Here is a 15,579-nt window from a genome sequence, read left to right as displayed (position 1 = left end):
CCCCATACCTATTAGCAGTCATTCCCTTCCCTCTCCAGCCCATGACAACCACTAATCTATTTTTATCTCTGTTTTTGCCTATTCTGGACATTTCACATAAATGTAATCATATGATCTGTGGTCTTTTGTGTCTGGCTTTTTACACTTAGCATAATATCTTTAAAATACATGTATGTTGTAGTATATATTAGTATTTCATTCCCTTTTACTAAAAAATACTACTTCATATGGATATACCATATTTTATCTATCATCAAAGGATAAATATTAGGTTATTTCAATTTTTTGGCTATTATAAATAATGCTACCTTGAACATTCATGATACATTTTTGTGTGGACGTGTTTTCTATTCTCTTGGGTATATACTCATGAGTGGAACTGCCTGCTTGGAATTCTTTCCTTGAATGGCTCCTTCTCATCATTCAGTTCAAACCTTTTCAGACAAACTTTCTTTAAAAGACAGTGTATCTAAAGAAGCTCCCCCTCCACAAAGAGGATAGGACATTTTGGGGGATGATGGATATATTCATTATCTTGATTGCAGAAATGGTTTTATGATGCCTACATCTGTCAAAACTTCTCAAATTGTATCCTTTGAATATTTGCCTTTTATTTTACTTTATACTTCAATGAAGCTTTTAAATAAACAAAAACATTCTTTCACAACCACACTTACTGTCACTATCTTATCATACTTTATTTTCTTACGAGAAATTGTATATCTGAAATCACCTTGTTTATTTCTTGATTTAAATGTTTACTATTTCATCCCAGTAGAATGGAAGTCCCATGAGGGCAGGAATGTGGTTCATCTTTGTAACTGCTATTATCTTCAGCTTGGTTCAAAATCAGGTGCTCAAGAAATAGTTGGCTAATTCAATGATTCAATAAAGGTTTAGAACAGGGGTCCCCAAACTTTTTACACAGGGGCCAGTTCACTGTCCCTCAGACCATTGGAGGGCCGGACTATAAAAAAAAAACAACTATGACCAAATCCCTATGAACACTGCACATACCTTATTCTAAAGTAAAAAAACAAAACAGGAACAAATACAATATTTAAAATAAAGAACAAGTAAATTTAAATCAACAAACTGACCAGTATTTCAATAAGAACTATGCTCCTCTCACTGACCACCAATGAAAGAGGTGCCCCTTCCGGAAGTGCGGCGGGGGCCGGATAAATGGCCTCAGGGGGCCGCATGCGGCCCGTGGGCTGTAGTTTGGGGACCCCTGGCTTAGAAGATATCCACAGATAACAGGAAGGATGTCTTTCTATCCCTCAGACTTATCACTACTTTTAGATTTAAGAGGATCAGAGTAATATTATTCCCTTTATTAAGAGCAACTATCTCAAACTCTATCCTAGGGAATCTCCAACATTATCATCATTAGAAATATCAGTCACTATTCAATTACTCTGTGGTACTATTCTACCACTTTATATATATTCTCTCATTGGTAGTGGTTATTTTTATAATAATAGTTTTATAATAATGATAGTATAGCATATTATAATATAGCATAATTATAATAATACAGTATATGTAACAACTATAATAGCGGCAATAATACAATAAAAAATTGTTTAGCACTTGATATGTGCCAGATAATATATAAGCAATTTACCCATGTAATCTCATTTACTCCAACATTAACTTTAGGAAGTAGGTATTCTTTTATAGATGAAGAATCTGAGGTTAGTGAGGTAAACTAACTGACCAGAGCCACACAGCGGGTAAAAGCCAGAGCTGGAACTCAAACCTAAGTCTAACTTACTTCAAAGCCCAGACTTTTTCCATTTTGCTACAGTACTTATCAAGTATTTTTATAGTACAATGCTATTTCAGCTCACAAAAGCCCCTATGTCCTGAGGAAGACGTGCATCTTGAGAATTACACTACTCAAACTCTAAAATGGGTTACAAACAAAAGTAAGAGAGATGAGGAGACAGCTGCCTGAGAATAAACTAAGATATTTAGAGAAAGGAATTTTTACTTTATCACAAACTCCATGCCTACTTTCATTGACATTTCATTCTTACTGTTTCTGATTACTCTTGGGTAGACTTTGTTTTTCACCTAAGTTGCTGGCCTCAGCTGCTCCTCTGCCTACTAGTGAGGTTTATTGATGGAGAGAGATATGCGAACCATGAGAAATCTAGGTAACCTCCATTATCATCAATTTGGGTCCTGATTTCGAGAGCTCATAATGGGACTTTTTACCTTTAGTGCCAGGCGGCTGCAGGTTGTCTCCAGTCAAGGAACACCAGCCCACAGGGAAGATGTCCCTGGAGTCAAAGCGGCACCAGTAGTCAAAGGCCCCTCGCCACCCATCAAAAGTGACAAGCACCTCTGAGCCCCGCACCTCCCCAATAGTGGCTGGGCAAATGAAATGAGGGTTCTTCCTGTCCACAGCTTCTAGCTTCATTCCCATTTTGAAGAAGTTGTGAGAAGGTGATGGTGGTTCCTAGATGAGAAACAGAAATATATAGACCTAGGCACAAAGAGAGAGACTATGTATGCGCAAAGACTGGTACTTTATTTGAATGATTAAAAAGGGACTGCTCTGTAAGATTTACAATGGAGATTTAGTCTTCCTTTTAAATTAATTTTAAAAAATACTAAAGTATTTGTTAATCTTAACATTGTGGTATCTTTGCTTCAGTATTTTTTATTTTTTATTTATTTATTTATTTATTTGTTTTTTGGTTTTTTTTTTTTCTGAAGCTGGAAACGGGGAGAGACAGTCAGACGGAATCCCACATGCGCCCGACCGGGATCCACCCAGCATGCCCACCAGGGGCGACGCTCTGCCCCTCCAGGGCGTCGCTCTGCTGCGACCAGAGGCACTCTAGCGCCTGGGGCAGAGGCCAAGGAGCCATCCCCAGGGCCTGGGCCATCTTTGCTCCAATGGAGCCTTGGCTGCGGGAGGGGAAGAGAGAGACAGAGAGGAAGGAGGGGGCGGAGGTGGAGAAGCAAATGGGTGCTTCTCCTATGTGCCCTGGCTGGGAATCGAACCCGGGTCCCCTGCACGCCAGGCCGACGCTCTACCGCTGAGCCAACCGGCCAGGGCCTATTTTTTAAAGATGTAGAAGGTAAAAGATAAAGTTGAACGCCCTTTCATGCCCATCCCTTACCCTATTCCCATGCATGTTTTTATATTTTACTATATATGTACATACTATTTGCATATTTTAATTTTTTATATAATGGTATTATTTTGTACATATAATTGTATAAATTGTTTCTTTGTTCAATATTATGTTTTGAAATTTATCCATCTTGATAAATTTAGCTCCAGTTCATTTTAACTGTTAATAGTATTCCATTATATATAAATATCACAATTTATTCATTCTTCTGATAGACATTTAAGGTTTTTGCAACTGTTCGATATTTCAAAAGACTATTAATGACTGTTTTGCACTTGTTCCTCTGTACACATGTGGGAAGGTTTCTATAGGATATATACTTAGGAGTAAAATTATTGGGTTAGACTAGGATAGATATCCATATCTGCTTTATTAAATATTGTTAAACTGCTCTCTAAAATGGTTGCAACATTGTATACTCTCTCTAGCAGTCTCCCTCTCTCCCCACTCCTGCTGATTTGCAATATAATTGCATAGATAGTTTACAAAAAAGTATATAATACTCTATTCTGTTAGACTGATTTTACTGTCTGATCCAAGATCAATAGCATAGTCATATTAATGAAAAGTCCCCCTATTTTGTCATTCTTTATATTGTTTTGGCTATTCTTTCTCCTTGACCTTTTGTATGAATTTTAGAATCAGCTTTTCAATTTCCAAAGAAAACCCTATTAGGATTTTGATTGGAATCCCAATAAATTTATAGACTAATTTGGGAAAAAATAAGTCTTGTATGTATAATATTGAACCTTCCTATCCATGAATATGATGGCATTTTCCATTTGTTAAGTATTCTTTAATAGGAATTTCTTCTTTAATATACATGTTAAAATTTACTCTATAAAAAAACCTCATGCTTTTTACTAACATTTTCCTGGTGCTTTATAAGTTTATTGCTATCATAAATATATATTTAAAAATTTTTATTTTCAAATCATTTGTTAAGAATGCAACTGGGCCTGACCTGTGGTGGCGCAGTGGATAAAGCGTCGACCTGGAACGCTGAGGTCGCCGGTTCAAAACTCTGCACTTGTCTGGTCAAGGCACATATGGGAGTAGATGCTTCCTGCTCCTCCCCCCTTTCTCTCTCTCTCTCTCTCCTCTCTAAAATGAATAAGTAAAACATTAAAAAAAGAATGCAATTGATTTTTACAAATTGATCAACTAATTTAATCCTGATTAGTTTATGTTGACTGATTCACCAAATTTTTTCTCTGCTTGATTTATCCATTACTCACAGATGCATATTAAAGTATCTGCTAATGATTGTGGATTTTTCCATTTTTCCATGTAATTCTGTCAAATTTTATTTTATATACTTGGAGGCTATTTTTTTTAGGGCTACGTATATTTATACCTTTTATTTCTTTGGTGAACTGTACTTTTTTTATCATTAGATAGAGACCTCTTCAAATGCTTTATAGCCTCAAAGTCTCCTTTTGTCTGATTTTAGGATAGTTAACACCAGCTTTATCTTGATAAAGATTTGCCTGGTATATCTCTTATGTTCTTTTACCTTCAACATTTTTGTGACATATTTTATCAGGGTCTTTTGTAAATAGCATGTAGCTACATTTAAAAACAATTTAATCTATGTCTAATTTCTTGTGATATATTTAAATTTATTATAATTATTATAGTGCCTACATTTCTATTTTACTTAATTGTTAAGATTCTTTTTTTGCCCTGGCCGGTTGGCTCAGTGGTAGAGCGTCAGCCTGGTGTGCAGAAGTCCCGGGTTCAATTCCCGGCCAGGGCACACAGGAGAAGCGCCCATCTGCTCCTCCACCCCTCCCCCTCTCCTTCCTATCTGTCTCTCTCTTCCCCTCCTGCAGCGAGGCTCCATTGGAGTAAGGATGGCTCGGGCGCTGGAGATGGCTCCTTGGCCTCTGCCCCAGGTGCTAGAGTGGCTCTGGTCGCAATGGAGCGACGCCCCGGAGGGGCAGAGCATCGCCCCCTGGTGGGCAGAGTGTCACCCCTGGTGGGCGTGCCGGGTGGATCCCAGTCGGGTGCATGCGGGAGTCTGTCTGACTGTCTCTCCCCGTTTCCAGCTTCAGAAAAATACAAAAAAAAAAAAAAAAAAGAATTCTTTTTTTATCCTTGACAATGGACTGAATTTTCTTCCCTTCTCCCTTCATTGATTCGGTGTTAACCATTCTGTTTATAATCTTTCAGTGGATCCCCTTAAGATTGTAACTGTATAGTTGCCATAAGTGAGTCTAAAACTCATCTTTATCTCTAGTCACAAACTATACTAGAGCTTTAGAATATTTTTTCCTATTTACTGATTTTTAGAGGCAGGGGGAGGGGGGAGAAGCAGTAAGCATTAACTCATAGCAGTTGCTTCCTGTATGTGCCTTGACCAGGCAAGCCCAGGGTTTTGAACTGGTGCCCTCAAAACCTCAAAGCATTCCAGGTCTATGTTTTATCCACTGCACCATCATAGGTCAGGCTAGAATATTTTAATTACACCTGAGTTAACAGGTGTTTGATAATTTAGTTTTACACTGCTATACTAAGAACTATCCACTTTTGTTATTATAATTGGGTTATACAGTTATAGAAAATAGTTGATTAGATTTACCCACATATTAACCAGTCTTTCCTCGCTACTATTTCTTCTTCTTTTTTTTTTTTTAAAGTCAGAGAGAGGGATAGACAGGGACAGACAGGAACGGAGAGAAATGAGAAGCATCAATCATCAGTTTTTCGTTGCGCGTTACACCATCTTAGTTGTTCATTGATTGCTTTCTCATATGTGCCTTGACTGCGGACCTTCAGCAGACCTTCAGCAGACCGAGTAACCCCTTGCTCAAGCCAGTGACCTTGGGTTCAAGCTGGTGAGCTTTTTGCTCAAACCAGATGAGCCCGCGCTCAAGCTGGTGACTTGGGGGTCTCGAACCTGGGTACTTCCGCATCCCAGTCCAACGCTCTATCCACTGCGCCACCGCCTGGTCAGGCTCGCCACTATTTCTTGCATCTCATTTCTTCCTTTCTGGGTTCGATTATCTTCTTCCTGAAATATGTTCTTCAGTTGTTCTTTCAGCAGGTAAGTTAACATCTACTTATATTAGTTTGTTTAAAAATGTCTTGACTTTATATTTACTCAGAAATAATATTCTAACTCAATATAAAATCCTAAGTGGACAACTATTTTTTTCTAAGAACTTTTGAGATATTATTCTATTATCTTTGGCTTGAACTGCTGCTGTCAAGAAATATTGTGTTTGTGGCGAAGAGGGTGGAAGGAGGGGAGTAAAGAGGGACAAATACATATATGGTGACAGAAAATGATTTGACTTTGGGTGACGGGCACACAACATAATCAACAGTTCACCTGAAACTTATGTACTCTTAGTGATCAATGTCACCCCATTAAATTTAATTTTCTTCAAAAAAATGCTTTCAGTCTAATCCTTTTGAAGGTATTCTGTCTGATTACTTGCTCAGATATTTTCTTTTGACTTTAGTTATACTATGATATTTTTAAAGTAAGAGTAGGGGAAATAGAGACAGACTCCTGCATGACCCCCAACTAGGGCTGATGCAACTGAGAACTCCTTTTAGCACTTGAGGTGCAGGCTCGATGGAGCCATCCTCAGTGCCCAAGGCCAACATGCTCGAATCAATCGAGCCATGCTGCAGGAGAGGAAGAGAGACAGAGAGAGAGAAGGAGAGATGTGTGGGGTGGGAGGAGAAGCAGATGGTTGCCTCTCCTGTGTGCCCTGACTAGGAATTGAACTCAGGACATCTACACACTGGGCCAACGCTCTACCACTGAGCCAACCAGCCAGGGCTTAATTTTTTATTTTAATGGTTAAGTTTCATTTACAGAAGTTCAATTTTTTTCTTCTTCTCAAATCTGTCTTTTAAAAATAGGGTTTTAGGCACTGGCCGGTTGGTTTAATGTAGACATCAGAGGTTCAGGAACTGAAAGAACGTAAGCATTTGACTGTAAGCAGCTTGGAGTTGGTGATATCTGAGGGACACTGTACCTTGTGGAAAATCCTGACGGGAGCCATTTCTGCTCCATTTAGTGTCTTCAAAAGGAACATGGGCCAAGAGGAGGCATTCAGGCGAAATCCTGCAGCAAATATAATAGGCAACAGATAAAAAAATATGTTTCAAAGGGAATGGCAATATCAAGTTTCCCCTTTGGAATCCAGCTAGTCCTCCACAACCTATACTGTGATAAGTTACAGAATCATAGACTGTTAGGAAAGGACTTAAAGGTTAAATAGAAGAAATGCCTCATTAGACAGATGAGCAAATGAGGCACAAAGAGGGAATGTAACCTGCCCAAGTGTAATGTTGCAGAGTAAGTAGTGGAGAAAGGTCCCCAACCAAGTGTCCTGACTCCAAGACAGGTATTAGATTGTGTATCATAGCGCCTAGAAAGTTTTCCTTGAAAAATTCAAATTAGATGTGAGATAGGTTTAACAAATGCTTAGAAATGGTCTAGACAGCAGAGTGTGAAAGTTATTCTTTTTAATAATCTCTTGAGAAGAAACCGAATATGTCAACTGAAAAACCCAATATACAAGTAAATCTGTTTGGTTTATTGCAATATAACTCACTGTATCACTCTTTTTCTTGCTTTCTCACTTTAGTGTGTGCTCTCTGGCACTTCTCTTACACACACACACACACACACACACGCACGCATACCAAGTACAAAACACTTTTTGATATCTGTTTTTACTTAACTAAAAATCAGGTAATGATGAAGGTGAAAGGGATCATCCTATCCCAAAATATCTATTTTACAAAAAAAGTAAAAAGCCTACAGAGGTTCATAGTCCACTGTCATCCAGTAAGGAAAAGTCAGTAACAATGTATCATTCAATTAATAAATTTTAAAAATAAGATCGTTATTGTAATTAGGTCTTCCAATTAGTGGAAAAAAGCTCCAAGTACTTCTTTCAATTTGGCTTCAACTCTCTCCTGAGACACTAAAATTTAGTGCTTTTCTGACAATCTCTCCATTTACCTCAGCTTTCCCATTTCTGACAAAAGAATGGACAGGCTGCACCAAAGCTCAAGAACTGGGAATTACAATAGAATCTGATATGATTGAACTCTCTACTGTGTGCCAGACACTGTGCCAGTCACTTTCCACTGGCTATCTGATCATCAGGACAACCCCGTGAGGTAGGTATTATCCTCATTTTGTGGATGAGAAAAGAGGTATAAATTGCTTAAGATTTCAAAGTGAGCAAATGACAAAGACATGAAACCCAGGCTACCTGGCCCTGGAGCCCACACTCTTAACCATTATGTTAAACTATCAGTGTGTAGATAAAACGAAGAAGGAAGAATCGGCTTTGGGGGTTAAGTATTAATTAATAACTATAATTAAATTAATGGGGAAGAAGTGAGAAGAGAGAAAAAAATGGAACTATGATTTAAACTTTTAGTCTCAAAGCTGGGTAGGCTAAGCCAAGCTTCCCAACTCTAGGAGATTTCTTATGATAGTGCATTCACATCAGTAATGGCAACAGCAATATGGATGCTCTTATTACTTAATCTAAAACTGCCATCACTTATGTTTTTGCTTATCTAGCTATATTTTCCTTTTGGAAAAAAAATCTATACTAATTCTATGTGATTTGTTGGAAATGTCTGTCACATGGTTCTACCTAACAAACCACAGAATGATAATCATGGCATTTAAGAGCACTAGATTCCCCTCCAGTGGTCGGCAAACTCATCAGTCAACAGAGCCAAATATCAACAGTACGACGATTGAAATTTCTTTTGAGAGCCAACTTTTTTAAACCTCAACTATATAGGTAGGTACATTCCTTATCAAGGTAGCACCTGCACGTGGTATTTTGTGGAAGAGCCACACGCAAGGGGCCAAAGAGCCGCATGAAGCTCGCGAGCTGCAGTTTGCTGACCAGGGCCCTAGACCAAGAGTGTGCATATACATCCCAGGTTGGGTCAACCGTTCTCTGATATGATATGCATATTGGAGGAGAGAGTCTTTCTTTTTCTGCGATCATGGCTAGGAAGATGTTTGGAGATTTGGCACTGCTACACAAAGAACAAAACTGAGAATAAAGCCAAAGTAAGCAAGTGATGGAGAGACATGAGTGTTTAAAACCCTGTGTCCAGACACACTGTGCACCAGGCCTCAGGCTTCTTGGTTATACAAGTCAGTAATTCCTGTCTCCTCCTTTACCGCCCTCTAACTTGGTTTGAGTTGTTTTCCTTTTTTTTTTTTTTTTTTTTTTGCACTCATAGCCCAAAGAGTCTTGACTACCATTCTTTCTTTAACTATGATCAAAAGAAAAAAAATTAAATTTCTCCAGAAATCAGGTTCAGGCATATTCTGTGTGTGGGGAAAACAACCTTCTTAGGTCAAGAAAGGGCTGACGTAAGCCAAACTTAGAGCATATTATCAATAATTATAACACAATTCTATGAAGTCGATACATGACAAGGAGCACTGGTTCTGGAGTCAGGTTGCCTCCATTTACATGGAGCCTGACACCTGGTATGTTACCTGTAAATTACAGCCTCTCTCTGGCTTCAGTTTTCTCAACAGTAAGAACAGTAACTACCTCGGTGGGTTGTTTTAAGGATTAATACACACGATGAACTTAAAATTCTGCCTGGTATATAGTAAGTATTAGATAAATGCTGGCTATAATTTTTTTTAATAATTTTATTTTTTTAATGGGGCGACATCAATAAATCAGGATACATATATTCAAAGATAACATGTCCAGGTTATCTTGTTGTTCAATTATGTTGCATACCCATCACCCAAAGTCAGATTGTCCTCTGTCACCTTCTATCTAGTTTTCTTTGTGCCCCTCCCCCTCCCCCTTTCCCTCTCCCTCTCCCCCCTCCCCCCGTAACCACCACACTCTTATCAATGTCTCTTAGTCTCACTTTTATGTCCCAACTACGTATGGAATAATGCAGTTCCTGGTTTTTTCTGATTTACTTATTTCACTTCGTACAATGTTATCAAGATCCCACCATTTTGCTGTAAATGATCCGATGTCATCATTTCTTATGGCTGAGTAGTATTCCATAGTGTATATGTGCCACATCTTCTTTATCCAGTCATCTATTAATGGGCTTTTTGGTTGTTTCGATATAATTTTTAATAGCGAAAAGACTGAGGTTAGAGAAATTAAGTACAATATTTAAGGTTACAATTTTGCTCAGTGAAATATCCAAGAGGCACGATTTAAACCCAACTCCTCAGTCTCTAGTGCCTTCATTATTAATCATCACATCAGTATCTTCAAATACTTCACCCTTCAGTCTTTCTGTAGAGTCTCTCTTGGTAAAAAAAAAAGTTAAAGTCATCAGTTTGTAAAAGCAGTAAGAGAAGAATAAAAACAACCTGAAGGTCTCCTCAAATTAAACAATGGTCTGGGATGCTTGTAAGGAAAGGACAGGTGGGTAAGAAATCCTAACCTCTGAAGGGGGAAGTACCTCAGCACCTGGCCATTTCTTGGTCCCTACTCTTTTCCTGTCAAATAATGACTGCCAATTTATATCTCCAGCCCAAACCTCTGCCCCGAGTTTCATGCACGTATTTCCAACTGCCTTATTCTGTAACTCTGCATGGATGCCAAAAGTTCTCGAGAAAAATAAGTCTAAAACAGAACTCTTGACTCTGCCTCCCCCTCCAATCAATCTTTCTCTCTCTCATTGAAAAGCTAGTTTCTTTTGAAACCATTCTCATGGAAAGATGGTTCTTTCCTCTAGTCACCTCAACTCAGTTAATGGCACCTCTTATTAAATTCAGGTGCTGAGACCAAAAAGCCCATACTAATTCACTCTTGATTCCTTCCTTGCTATTACCTCTCAAATATAATTAATCAACAAGTCTTTAAGGCTCTTTCATCTCATATATCCTAACTCAAACCACTGTCATCTAACACAGTCAGGCTTTTCCCAGATTGCTGCAATAGCCTTATAACCTGTCAGCTTCTACTTTTGCCTCCTATTGACCGTTCTCCACATAGCAGCCAGAATAAGTTCATATTATTTCAAACATAAATCAGATCACACTATTACACTCATATCCTATAACACAAAATAAATCTAAACTCTTTATGCATGGTAACTAAAATTATGTGATATGGAACTTAGTTCTCCTAACATCTCCTATCCCTCACCTGTCCCACAGGCACTGGTCTTTGTGTTCCTCAAACACACCAAGCTGAGTCCCTCTGCCGTAAACACCCTTCCCTTTCCTCAAATATTTAATAATTAGTTCTTTGCTGAAATCTCAGCTCCTCAGAGAGGCATTCCTAGACTACCCTATCTAAAATAGTCTCCTAAATCCCACACCCTTCTATTTAGCTTTTATCATTGCCTGAATTTTTCTTTTATTCCTTGTAACGTGTATGTATTTTCCAACTAGAATATAAGCTCCATCAGAGTTTTATTGAACAAAGAAAAAAATCTCCACTTATTGAATGGGTGCCAGGAATTGATGGATGCTTTATCATGTTACTCCATTTAATTCTCATAAAAACCATGTGCGGCAGAGTTTATTCATGACTTGGCACACGAGGCAACTGAAACTCAAGATTAAAAGTCAAAGTAAAGCAACTAATCAGTGGCCATACAACTAAACTAGTGAGTGGCTAAGCAAATATTACAAAGGCAGGTCTCTTTAATTCTAAACCTAGGCATGCTGGATTTGTTCTGTGCTTACCTTAAAAATAAATATTGGGCCCTGGCTGGTTGGCTCAGCGGTAGAGCGTCGGCCTGGCGTGCGGGGGGACCCGGGTTCGATTCCCGGCCAGGGCACATAGGAGAAGCGCCCATTTGCTTCTCCACCCCCCCATTCCTCTCTGTCTCTCTCTTCCCCTCCCACAGCCAAGGCTCCATTGGAGCAAAGATGGCCCAGGCGCTGGGGATGGCGCCTTGGCCTCTGCCCCAGGCGCTAGAGTGGCTCTGGTCGCGGCAGAGCGACCCCCCCCCCGGAGGGGCAGAGCATCGCCCCCTGGTGGGCAGAGCTTCGCCCCTGGTGGCCGGGCGCATGCGGGAGTCTGTCTGACTGTCTCTCCCCGTTTCCAGCTTCAGAAAAATACAAAAAAAAAAATAAATAAATATTGATATGGAACCAGTTAAAATGAGCTTCCAGGTGCTCCCAAGATGGTGGACAACTGAATAGGTTAGGGTCTACCTGTTCAAACTTAACAGTGACCTGATGAGACTCTGGATTTAAATGTACAATAGATCAACAGGTCCAGCATCTAATCCTAGTTCAGGCCCTCTGGTGGCAGGTAAAAGAACATCACTCACAACAGGAACCACGTGTCCTATTCCCCACCCTGCCATTGTTCCATATAACAATACCAAGCATCGTGAAGTTTTTAGACTTTCAGCTGTCAAGATGAACCCATGTCACTCCCAATTTATTCCTTCCTCCCAGAGGAGCTTTAAATACATGTACACATACAAATATATATACAGAAATACGCCCCTCACTCATTTCCCTTTCCTTGTTTCTGTATTTGTCAGATGAGGACACTGAATTAAAGTAGTGCTTCCAAAATGAGTTTTGGTGGCCTATCTAAATGTTACCCCAAGGCTGAGAGAAACAAGAAGTGGAACTGGAAGAGAGATATTGAATGAATTGCTTTCCCTGAGGAAGAAGGGACTGTACTTGGGAAGGACTGTTAGGATTCCTTTAGGTTCTGATAGATTCTATTATCTCTTTGCTGCTACACTGATTCTATTACCCCTTTGCTGCTACACTGATTCTATTACTCCTTTGCTGCTACACTCTCATGTACAGACTCAAACACAAGTTAATTCAGGTGACTTGGGCTTGTGACTAATCTTAAGATAGGCATAGGTACAGATGGTTCTGGTATTGCCCAATGCCAGGGGTCTTGCTGCAGAAAAAAAGTTCATTTTATAAAATAAACTTTATAAAAATTAACTTTATAAAGTTATCTCTCTCTAAAATTTTGTTTTTTCCCCCTCACACATTTCTATAAACAGTTCAAATTCCTATAACCAGAAAATGAGATATGTGCCTTTTAAAATCCCCCTTTTTATCAACAGGCCCTGGAGGCTACTTAGCAAATGAGAAGGCTGATCAGTTCCTTTATATCAGGAACATACAAAGGGTTCCTTCCAAGTCAATGTACCACAAATACACCAGAGCATGTGATCAAGTTTGCTGAGCAGGAAGTCCATACTAGGATTCCGACATACCTGGCTAGTGGCCTCACCAGAGGCCAACTTCTGCTCTAGATCAGTGACTCTCAAACTTGGACACTGGAACCCCTTGGGAGCATTAGGGAATACATCAGTAGCACCCCAGAAATCCTGATTTACCTGACCTACGGCCTACACACTAAAAATTTTAAGAGTTCCCCAAATGATTCTAACTGGCAGTCAAGTTTGAGAACTAGTGATCCAGATAGCCCTGTTTAGAAGAAATAAACACAGTCTTGAGTAGTAGTAGAGGCCAGTAAAGCAAGGGGATATGAGGAAAAGGTTGGTAGCATTGAGATAACTTCACTGGTGGCTCATTCTGCCTTTCAGCCTTTATTCCCTAGTAGTGAACTCTGCAAAGGAGTAATTAAAGTTCCTGTGTGAACAGAACACGCACACACACACACATGCACACACACACACAAACCATACCAGATTTTAATGGAGAAGAATGCTCCTCTAGAGCAATGCTTCCCATATAGACCAATTGCATTAGAGTCTCGGGAGAGCCATTTACCATGCAGAATCCCAAGCCCCATTACCTAGAGATTCTGATTCAGCAACTCTGGGGAGAGGTCCAGAGGAGGCCTGGGGAACATGAACACACACACATATATATGTATAATTATATTCATAATTTAAAACTTTTTATTTTGAAAAATTTTAAACCTACAGAAAAGTAGCAAAAACAGTATATGAACAAACTATGTATCTTTCACCTAGATTCAATAATAACATTTCACCACATTTTGTTTCTTTCCATATATCTACACACATCTTTTTCTCTGAACTATGTGAAAGTTGGAGACATCATGACACTTCACTAAATGTCAGTATATTTGCCCTCAAAACAAGGACATTTTCTCCTCTAATATTGGAATATAACCACCTCCAAAAATTTTTATTAAAAATATTCTCAATTGTCCCCAAAATATTCTTTATAGCTGTGTAATTCTTTAAATACAGGATCCGATAAGGAATCACATATTGCATTTGGTTGTCATGTTTCTTTAGACGCCTTTAATCTATAAAAGCCCTGTTGCCTTTTGTTTGTTTTTCATGAAACTGATATTTTTGAAGAGACTGGGCTAGCCGTTTTACAGAATGTCCCACAATTTAGAATTTTTCTGATTGTTTCCTTATGATTACATTCATGCTAAATAATTTTGACATAAATACTACACAAGTGATGCTTAGTACTTCTCACTGCCTTACTTCAAGAGGCACATCGTGTCAATTTGTCAAATTATGGATGATACCAAATTAGATCACTTGTTAAGGGGTGACTGACAAATTTCCTTACAGAAATTTCCCTTTGTAATTAATACATATCAGTGGGAAGAACTTAGAGACTATAAATATTCTATTCTCCAATAAGTTTTTTTACCTTATGTTTTCATCATTCAATGATTATTTCTTTCCTGAATTAATTAAAATGGTAATTTTCTACCATTCCATCTATATTTATTAGGTGGTGTTCTGTAAAGAAGACCTTTTCCTGCATCTTTTGATTTTTTTCTTTGTGTGTCATTAGGCACCCATGGATGCTATTATCACTGTTCTTTTATTTTTATTATTCTTTTTGATACTCATATTGCTTCAAGTTTGGTTAGTAAGAACCCCCTCAGGTTGGTTCCTGTGTCCATGTGATATATTCTCATCATTCTTTGAGACTTCTTTGCTTTCTGGCATAAGATTTTCCACAGTGACCTTGTATTTTCTCTTCTGCTCAGCCTTGGAATCAGCCATTTCTCCAAGGAGTTTAATTCCGTAGTAGAGAATGGAATTTATAAACTGAAATCAAGGTGTGCTCATTGTTCTGAGGTGTGATTGCTTCTAGGTCTTTTCAATAGAAATTGGAGGCCCTGGCCGGTTGGCTCAGCGGTGGAGCATCGGCCTGGCGTGCGGGGACCCGGGTTCGATTCCCGGCCAGGGCACATAGGAGAAGCGCCCATTTGCTTCCTCCCCCCCTCCTTCCTCTCTGTCTCTCTCTTCCCCTCCCATGGTGAGGCTCCATTGGAGCAAAGATGGCCTGGGCGCTGGGGATGGCTCCTTGGCCTCTGACCCAGGCGCTGGAGTGGCTCTGGTGCGGCAGAGCGATGCCCCAGAGGGGCAGAGCATCGCCCCCTGGTGGGCAGAGCGTCGCCCCTGGTGGGCGTGCCGGGTGGATCCCAGTCAGGCGCATGCGGGAGTCTGTCTGACTGTCTCTCCCCGTTTC

The 15,579-nt window shown here is 39.5% G+C and overlaps 1 protein-coding gene across 9 annotated transcripts in view; it reads right to left on the bottom strand.

Moving 5' to 3' along the window:
- SCMH1 (Scm polycomb group protein homolog 1) overlaps positions 1 to 15,579 on the bottom strand; it is a 167,455-nt gene that overhangs the window by 53,008 nt on the left and 98,868 nt on the right. For 8 of the 9 annotated variants that reach the window (XM_066269491.1, XM_066269489.1, XM_066269494.1 and 5 more), the window contains 2 exons: positions 7,151 to 7,239; positions 2,227 to 2,470 (listed from right to left, as the gene is read on the bottom strand). In XM_066269491.1, the coding sequence (XP_066125588.1) occupies positions 2,227 to 2,470; positions 7,151 to 7,239 (333 nt within the window). Of the gene's footprint in view, positions 1 to 2,226; positions 2,471 to 7,150; positions 7,240 to 13,903; positions 13,950 to 15,579 lie in introns of all 9 variants that reach the window. The other variant, XM_066269498.1, reaches the window with a different exon arrangement.

This window comes from Saccopteryx bilineata, chromosome 3 (genome assembly GCF_036850765.1).
Source record: "Saccopteryx bilineata isolate mSacBil1 chromosome 3, mSacBil1_pri_phased_curated, whole genome shotgun sequence".
NCBI classification, from domain to species: Eukaryota; Metazoa; Chordata; class Mammalia; order Chiroptera; family Emballonuridae; genus Saccopteryx; species Saccopteryx bilineata.
Note: the sequence above shows the minus strand (reverse complement) of the source record. Positions and strands in the feature narration are given on the sequence as shown.